General features: G+C 65.2%; 1 protein-coding gene across 1 annotated transcript; it reads left to right on the top strand.

The window, feature by feature from the left end:
- Positions 1-4,310: 4,310 nt before the first annotated feature.
- Positions 4,311-5,753, top strand: LOC125337842 (zinc finger protein 239-like). Its single transcript, XM_048328029.1, has 2 exons — positions 4,311-4,345; positions 4,532-5,753. The coding sequence occupies exons 1-2, from the start codon at positions 4,324-4,326 to the stop codon at positions 5,368-5,370; spliced, it is 861 nt and encodes a 286-aa protein (XP_048183986.1). The 5' UTR covers positions 4,311-4,323; the 3' UTR covers positions 5,371-5,753.
- The last annotated feature ends 3,361 nt before the right edge of the window (positions 5,754-9,114 follow it).

Here is a 9,114-nt window from a genome sequence, read left to right as displayed (position 1 = left end):
GGCAGGGAGAGGTCACTCAGGGATCGCCATCGCGGCCGCAAGAGCCCCGCCGTGGGGAGATGAACTGGATTTGGGACGGAGCGGATCAGAACAGGAGAGTGAGGAGTAAAATAAACCCTGGTACAGAACCTTCCCCCGACCTCTTTCTCCTTCACGGAGTTCACTTTATCCCCGGCTCCTCCCTGCTGTGCCCAGCGGGGCAGGGAGAAGGGATGGGAGTCGCGGTCAGTTCGTGCCGCTGCTTCGCCCTCGGGGACAGGAATCCTTCCCTGCTCCGGCGCGGGGTCCCTCCCATGGGGTCAGTCCCTGCCCTGGCCAGCGGGGGGTCCCTCCCATGGGGTCAGTCCTTGCCCTGGCCAGCGGGGGGTCCATCCCATGGGGTCAGTCCCTGCCCTGGCCAGCGGGGGGTCCCTCCCATGGGGTCAGTCCCTGCCCTGGCCAGCGGGGGGTCCATCCCATGGGGTCAGTCCCTGCCCTGGCCAGCGGGGGGTCCCTCCCATGGGGTCAGTCCCTGCCCTGGCCAGCGGGGGGTCCCTCCCCAGCCGTGCGGTCACTCCCCGGCCCGGCCCTGAGGCGCGGGGCAGTCGCGGGGCAGCCGCGCTCCGGCCCCGGCAGCGGCACCGCCGCTTCGTGCCGGGCAGGAGCGGCAGAAGGAGCCGGGCGGCGGCGGGGGCTGAATCCCGGCAGGAGGAGGAAGAAGAGGAAGAAGAAGAAGGGGCCGGGGCCGCCTGCGGGGTCCGATCCCCAGCAGCAGCGGGGAGGCCTCGGGGAGCGGCGGCGGGCGGGGCCCTTTGGAGCCGCCCCGAGGGCTCGGTGCCGCCCCGGGCCCCTGAAGGAGCCGCTCCGCGGGACGGGCGAGCTGGGAACGAGCGAAAACCGCGAGCAAAGAAGAAAATCCGATCAAAGAGCTGCACCGAGGGGCGTCTCCGCCGGCCCCTGGCACTGAAGGAGCTGCACCGAGAGACCGGCGAGGAGCCCGGCGCTGAAAGAGCCGCAGCGGAGGGCGTGGGATGAGAGGTGCGAATGGAATAAAAGAAGGAGAATGGAATAATAAATTCTAGAAGAAGTGCACGGGGAGTGGCGGCTGCGCAGCGACTGAAAGAGCTGCAGCGAGGGAGCGTCGGGGCAGCAGCGCGGGCTCTCGGCCGCTCCGTGTCACCGAAAGAGCCGCAGCGAGGGACGGGCGAGGCGCGGCTCGGATCGAGCCCTCCAGCTGCGCGAAGAGCGGCGACCCCGCGGGACCGCGCCGGGGCCGGGCGGCGGCGGCAGCCGGAGCCGGGGAAGCGGCTTCGAGCGGCGGAGACGAGCGGGGTGTTCCCGTCAGCTCCGCTCAGCCCTCGGGCACCGGGGGGTTCCGGGGGTTGTTCCCGTCAGCTCCGCTCAGCCCTCGGGCACCGCCGAGCCGAGAAATCCCGGAAAATCGCTCCCATGCACTAAAGAACCTTTCCGTGCGCAGCCAGGGGCGCAGAGGGGGGATCCTTACGAAGTCCCCTCCCCTCAGTCCCTCCTGGGCACGGCCGGGCATTAGCGCAGCTCCCGGGGCTGTGTCCCGGCACCGGCTGCTGTCACAGGGCACGGGGCTGCCGCGCTTGGGCATTAAACGCGACAGATTTGGGGAGCGGGGACAGCCACAGAAACCCTCGGGGAGCCCTCGGGAGCCTGGAGCTGCCCGAGGGGCACAAAGGATGCCCTGGACACAGCGCTGGCCCCAGCAGCGGCTCCGCCCCCCAGCACGGGGCTGTGTCCCAGACCCCACGGTCCAGCCCGAGGTTTGGGGGCGGCAGCGGAGCTGCTGGACGGAGGACGGTTGGAGGAGCAGGAGCGGGAGGAAGAGGAGGGAAAAAGGGGGAGGAAGAGGAGGAAGAGGCGGGACAGAGGAGGCAGGAAGAGGAGCCTCCACGTGCATCCATCGCTCTCTGCGTCCGCAGCTCTTAGCTCTGGGAGCAGCGCTCCCCCCATCCCGCAGGTGACCGGGGAGGGGCAGCTCGCCCCAAATATCTTAGGCGGTTCCTGGGGCTGTTTTGGGAGAGGGGATTTTTGGAGCTTGGAGGACTCCAGCACCGAGCCCCGAATATCTTTGTCGGTTCCTGGGGAAGGGGGGTTTGGTGGCGGGTGGGGGGAGGCGGATGTTTGGATCTTGCAGGGCTCCAAATGTGCGCCGCAAATGCCCCTTGGGGGATATTGGGGAGCCCCCGGCACGCGGGGTTTTGGGGGATCGGGTGTCGGCTGCCGGGAGAAATGGGATGGGGCGGGATGGGGCCCGGGAAGGGTGGGATGTGGATTGGGGTGTGGGATGAAGTGTGGCGGAGGGGGATGGGCGGGATGGGGCCTGGGATGAGGCAGCCGAAGGCTGGGGATGATGAGGCCGGGGGGACCCCACTCCTCAGGGGCCTGCGGGGTATCCGGCAGCTCAGAGGGAGTTTTGGGGCACCCCTAATCCTGAGGGGGTGGTGCTGGCAGCGGGGGACACGTGGCTCCGGCAGCTCTGGCCCCAGCTGAGCCGCCCCCGCCCCCAGCGCCCCCCGGAGCGGAATTTGGGGAGGGGGAGGTGGGGGCGGCCAGGCCGGGCCCCCCCGCGCTGTCCCGGCGGGGGCCGAGTGCGGGCGGGATCCCCGCGGGGCCCGGCCCTGCCCGGGCACGGCTGATGCCGCCCGGCCGCGCTCCGCACTGGTCCGGACTGGTGGTCCCAGTGCCGTGCGGGGCGGGGCCGCTCTGGGGACCCCCCAGGGCACAGCGCGGCTGCTTTGGGGCTGTGGGCACCGCCCGGCGCTGGGCATGGGGCGTGTGGGAGCAGCTGGGGCCGCACTGGTGGCACTGGTGGGTGCTGGGAGCCCCCCCGGCCGCGGGGTGAGCTGTGAGAAGGGGGGCGGGTCTGGGACCCCCAATTGAGCGAAATGGGGAATGGAACCCCCAGAGTGAGCAGGAGGGGCCTGGAACCCCCAAAACCAAGGCCGGGGGAGGGCAGGCGGGGATTGGGGGGACGATGGGGAAGGTGCAGAAGGGGGGGGGAAGAGGGGGCTGGGCCCCCCAAACAAAGCGGGATGGGGATGGGACACCCAAATTGAGCTGGAATGGGGCTGTGGATTGGGGGAACGCTGAGAAAGGGGAGGAGAGGGGAGGGAAAGGTGGGGTTGGGACAGAAGAAGAGCGGTTCCATGGGGGTCCAGCCCTGTCCCCCAGCACCTGAGCCCTGGAGCGATTCCCTGGGGCTCTGGGGAAGGGAGGGATCCGCACTGGGGGGTCCCCAACCCCCCTGTCCATCCCGGGGCTGATCGGGGGCTCCCCCCACACAGCAGCCGGTGCTGCGGCAGCCGTGGGGCAGAGGGGGTGGGAAAGGGGGGGCAGGGCGGGAGTGGAGGAGGAGCGGGAGGAAGAGGAGGGAGAGAGGAGGAGGAGGAGCTGGAGAACCACGAGGTTCCACCGCCCGCCCACTGTGTCCGCAGCACCCCCAGCCCCAGTAGCATCTTCCCCCCCATCCTGCAGGTGAGCAGGGAGGGGAGCTCACCCCAAATCTATCAGGGGGTCAGCAGGAGGGGTTTTTTTGGAGGGGTGTTTGGAGCTTGCAGATTCTGGAATCGAGCCCCAGATGTCCTTGCATGTCCCTGGGAGGGATTTTTTGGGCCAGAGGGGATATGTGGATCTTGCAGGACTCCAAAGCTGAGCCATAATTGCCCCTTGGGAGTCTTGAGGGGTCCATGTGAGGATCGCCCAGTCCTGGAGGGGTTGGACATTGGCTTTGGGGATCCCCAGGAGAGCTGGGGGCTGGAACACGGGACCCCTGGAGTGGGGAGAGCAGAGAGGGACGATACCAGAGCTGGGGGACCCCCAAGAGCCTGGAGGGGTGGGGGGGCCTGGAGATGAGGTGGGGCTGGGACCCCTTGGCCCTGAAAGGGGGGGTGAGGAGAGGGGGGAGCCCCAAGTGCCTGGAGTGGAGGGAGGCTGAAGAGGGGCACCCTGGGACCTCTGGGATCCAATGCAGAATCAGGAAAAAAGGGGCCTGTGGGACCCCTGAAACCCCCCAGCATCCCTAAGCAGGATCCCAGAGAGGGGGATCCCCAGGACCCACGGGACCCCCAGCAGCCCTGACAAGGGGGACCCCCAGAACCCAAAGTGAGGAGACTGGAAAGGGGGAACTCCTGGAGGCTTTTTTTGGAGTCACTCTTGATTGTTTTTTGGTTTTATGGACACTGGTGACTTCTAGAGGTGGACTTGGGCAGGAGGAAGTCCCAACCCAACACACTCATCCCTTGTTTTTCCCCAAACCAGGATTTCCCATTCCCAACCCTTGGCCAGATGGAGGAGGAGGCTGCGAGGAAGAGGAAGATGCCCCGGGAGCCCCAGGCAGGTGAGGAGGAAGTCAGTGCCCCTTTCCCCCTCTCTCCTGCTCCATCTCCCAGCCCAGCATCGCCCCCGGCTGCAGGACAACCCCGCTGATGACGCCGTCCTGCCGGGGACGGACTGGGGGGATCTCCTTCCCCTTCCCTGTGGCACAGAGGCAAATCCCATCCTCTCCTTGTCCTTCCTCCCCCAGACAAGGAGCTGAGCACGGAGCCCAGGGAGGACAAATCCCCGCAGCAGAACGTGGTGGGAGAGGCCATTTTGAGCGGCTCCACGGCGCAGGAATCCAACGGGGAGGAAAAGCCCCGGAGATCCCGCAGGAGGAGGGGCTGCAAACGCAGCCCAGGGTGCTCTGAGGAGGAAAGACCCACCCTGTGCCGGGAAGGCGGCCGGAGATGCAGCCAGAGGTCAGAGCTGGTGGTTCATGAGCAGCTTCACGATGGGGAGAAGCCCCACAAGTGTGGGGAATGTGGGAAGAGCTTCAGCCGCAGCTCTGACCTGATCCGCCATCGGCGCATCCACACCGGGGAGAGGCCCTACGAGTGTTCCGAGTGTGGGAAGAGGTTTCACACCAGCTCCCATCTCCTCCTGCACCAGCGGATTCACACGGATGTGAGGCCCTTCCTCTGCCCCGACTGCAGGAAGGGCTTCAACCAAAACTCCGCCCTCGTCAGGCACCGGCGCATCCACACCAGGGAGAGGCCCTACGAGTGTCCCCAGTGTGGGAAGAGCTTCTCACAGAGCTCCTCCTTGATCCGCCACCAGCGCATCCACACCGGGGAGAGGCTCTACGAGTGTTCCGAGTGTGGGAAGAGGTTTCACACCAGCTCCCATCTCCTCCGGCACCAGCGGATTCACACGGATGAGAGGCCCTTCCGCTGCCCCGACTGCAGGAAGGGCTTCAGGTACAACTCCCACCTCGTCAGGCACCGGCGCATCCACACCGGGGAGAGGCCCTACAAGTGTCCCCAGTGTGGGAAGAGCTTCTCCAGCAGCTCTAACTTGATCCAACACCAACGGAGGCACCGCTAAGGGAAGCCCTGCGAGTGCCCCAACTGTGGGAAGAGCTTTGTCCTCTGCTCCAACTCCATCTCCCATCAGAGGACCCACGTTGGGAAGAGCCCTGGTGACCCACATTCCCTGTGATCCAGGTTGGGAAGACCCCTGGCTGGTGCTCTCCACGTTCTCCTGGATCCCCGTAGGCACCTGGGTGAACGCAGAGGCAGGAACATCCATTGGGACTCAGATCAACATTGGAGATTCATTGGGAAGAGCTGATTTTTTACCTTTACACCCTAAAATTTTCATCTGCTCTCTCCAACTGTTTTTTCTGGTGGTATCAAGCAACCCTGGATGATCTTGGAGATCTTCTGCCGCCTAAGTAACTTCTGTGCTAATCCCCCTGAAACAACCAAAATTGGAGTAGAAATAAAGAAATTAAACAAAGAGATCTAAAGTGGCACTATTTTACTGCAATTTGGGAGTGACTTTGCTGTTCAGGGGAATATTTGTGAGGATCCGAGTGTTGTGGGGCTGTGAAGCCAGGCAGACTGGGGCCACAATCTCGTAGTTGTGCAGGCAGAACGTGTCCACCTGAGCCCGTCTGTTCTCCAGGAATTCCGGTTGTCTGTCCCAGTCCCTGCCCTGGGTCTTCCCCTTTGGGATGTGACCTCCAAAGTGCCCAAATCGCTGCTGAAGTGCCTGAGCTGCTCCTGGCTGTGGATGATCCTGTCCCCCAGCCTGTCCTGGTCGGTGCCATGGGGGGTGGGAGGGGGTCTGGGGGCTCCTTGGGGGACTGGGAGGGGCTTTTGTGTCTCTTGAGGGCATTTGTGGTGCTTGGAGGGGCCTTTTGGGGTGGTCTCTGAGAGTGTTTTGGTGATCTTGGCTGGGCTGTGTGGCTCCGAGAGAATTTTGTGGTTCTTGGGGTCATTTATGATGCAGGGAGTGGTTTGGGGGGTTCCTGGCCTGGAGCTGTTGGGGTGGTTTGAGGGGTCTGGGAGTGACTGTGGGGATGGGAGGGGGTTTTAGGGCCTCTCCCCCAGACCCCAAAGCTGCCTCCAGGCCCCACCGCCAAGATGCTGCCGGGGGGTCGGGGGCTCCATGTTGGGGCTTATCCTCCTGGCACTGCAGGAGAAGGTGAGGGGAGGTCCCCAGGGGCCCTGTGTGTCCCCCCCAGAGCGTGTGTGACCCCCCCATCCCGGTGTCACCCCCTTTTCCCTGCCCACAGGGCTCCTGAGCCAGCCCCTGCTGCCCCGGGAGGGAATTTGGGGAGGGGGCAGAGGGGGTGCGCAGCCCCCGCCGGCGGATGACCCCGGCCCAGCGCCCTTCGTTCAGCACCGAGCTGGGCTTGGGGCCGCAGGAGGAAGAGGCCGATGGGAAGCAGATCCTGCAGGGGGGACAGGGCTTGGGCTCAGGGCAAGGTCCTGCCCTGCACACCTGGCTCAGGTGTGAGCCTGCCCCCGGGAAGGAAGCGGGACATTCCCATCCCCAGGGATCAGGGCTGGGAGCAGCGCTGGGACCACGGACATGGAAATACTGGGAGCCACTGGGACCGCCCTGGGGGGTGAATTATCCCCCCCAGCACCTTTCCAGGCCGCCCTGCGACCTGAGAAATGCTCGCTGGGCCTCGGCCTTGGCCAAGAGCCCCCGGGCTCAGCTGCTCTGAGCTGAGGCGCTGCCGGCTCCCGCAGCCCGCCCAGGGCCGCCCTGCCCGTGCCGGGGCTGTGCTGGAATTCTCTGCTGCTGCTGGGCCACTCGGGGGGTCTGGCCCAGCAGGAAAGGTGACCCTGAGCCAGGAGCTTTCCTTGGCCGCAGCAAAGCCTCGGCACGGAAAGACCTTCCCAGCGCTGTGCCCTGGGCCGGGAGGGATTGTGCCACCGGAGCTGTCCCTCCATTTCTTCTGCCAGGCAGCTTTAGCACATGAAAAGGCGAGAAGCCAGAGCTGCCTCTCAGCTTTCCGCAGTCCTCCAGAGGAATCCTGTGTGGGAAGCACCCTGGGAACAGGGTTTAGATGCCAGGGCAGGGGAATTCAGAGCCCTTTCCTCCCCCGTGGGCCCAGGCTCTGGCTCTTGCCCTTTGCAATGGCCCTGCAGCTGCCAGAGGAGCCTTTTTGGCTCAGCTGAGAGCAGTCCTGCTGCAAGGCTGTCCTCGAGCTGCTTGGGCTGCACATGTGCCCAGGGAATGCTCATTGCTTGCAGTCTCAGGCACTGTGGGTGTGCAGGTATAACTACTGCAGGAGGGAACAGCTCTGCTGGGGGCAGTTCTCTTTTTCTTGGTGGTTTTTCTGTTGAATGAACGTTCCCTGCCAGCTCTGGGCAGAGCTCTGTAGCTGTATGTGCCACTTGTCTGTGGCACTGTGGCTCAGGAGGTGGCCAAGGGGAGCTTGGCCGAGGTGTGGGCAGAGGAATGGCCATCAGGCCAGGCTGGGGGGTCAGCGGCCGGTCAGTTGCGTTGCGTGGCCGCGGCTCTGGAGGCTTGTGTGGGAGCGTGTGCAGGGCTGGAAGGCCGGGGCTGCCGCCGCTGTGTCCCAGAGCCGGGAAGGCCGGGGCTGGCCCGGCCCTGGCCCGGCCCTGCCAGCTCTGCCAGCTGCCGGCGGGGACACAAAGGGCAGCTCCGAGCTGCGGCCGCTGCGCTGCGGCCGCACAAACGCAGCGCCCGCAGAGCTCCAGGGCAAGGTGCTGGCCCTGGCTCGGGGCTGGGCCGGGGCCAGCGGCAGAAAATCAACTTGCAGCTTGGGCCCCGCAGCAGGGAGGAGCAGCAATTGCTGGCTGAGAGAGACTCTTGCCAAGGGCCTGTGGGGACGGGCCCCAGGGAACGGCTTCCCGCTGCCCGAGGGCAGGCTGAGATGGGATGTGGGGCAGCAATGGTTCCCTGGCAGGGCACTCAGGGCCTGGCACAGGCTGGCCCGAGAAGCTGCGGCTGCCCCCGCATCCCTGCAAGTGTCCCAGACCGGCTCGGCCATTGGGGCTTCCTGCCCAGGAGGGCTGGGCTGGGCTGGGGCTGCTGAGGGCGGGATGGGCTCTGCCTGAGACAGCTGAAGGCTGCGCATGATGAGATCGGGGGGACCCCGTTCCTCAGTGGGTTCTGGGGTATCCCACATTCCTGAAGGGATTTCAGGGTATGTCCCGTTCCTGAGGCAGTTTTGGGGTGCCCCCAATGCTTAGGGAGGGGTTCTGAGAGGGGGGCTCTGGTACTTGGAAGGGGGAGCTATTGGCAGGGAGCCAGAGAGCCCATTTTGGGAAGGATGCTGCTGTTTCTGGCAATGTTGAGAGGTTCTGAATGGGCTGTGGGGCCCTGGCTCTCATTTTGGCACTTGAGGTGAGCCCATGGGCACAGCAAGGGCTCAGGAGAGGTTCCAAGCTCCCATTTGGGATGGAGGGATTGAGCGGCTGCCTCCAATAAACTCAATGCCAGCCCCAATGTGTCGATGGCAGCCCCAAATGGCTCGATCCGTCAGCCCCAAGGCCCGGCTGTGGGGAGTCAGGAAGCACAGAAAGGGAATTGGTGTCCAGGAGGGATGGGATGGGATGGGATGGGATAGGATGGGATGGGATGGGATGGGATGGGATGGGATGGGATGGGATGGGATGGGGTGGGATGGGATGGGATGGGATGGGATGGGATGGGATGGGATGGGATGGGATGGGATGGGATGGGATGGGATGGAATGGGATGGGATGGGATGGGATGGGATGGGATGGGATGGGGTAGGATGGGGTGGGATGGGATGGGGTGGGATGGGATGGGGTGGGATGGGATGGGATGGGATGGGATGGG

Source organism: Corvus hawaiiensis, chromosome 24 (assembly GCF_020740725.1).
Source record: "Corvus hawaiiensis isolate bCorHaw1 chromosome 24, bCorHaw1.pri.cur, whole genome shotgun sequence".
Classification (NCBI taxonomy): Eukaryota; Metazoa; Chordata; class Aves; order Passeriformes; family Corvidae; genus Corvus; species Corvus hawaiiensis.
Note: the sequence above shows the minus strand (reverse complement) of the source record. Positions and strands in the feature narration are given on the sequence as shown.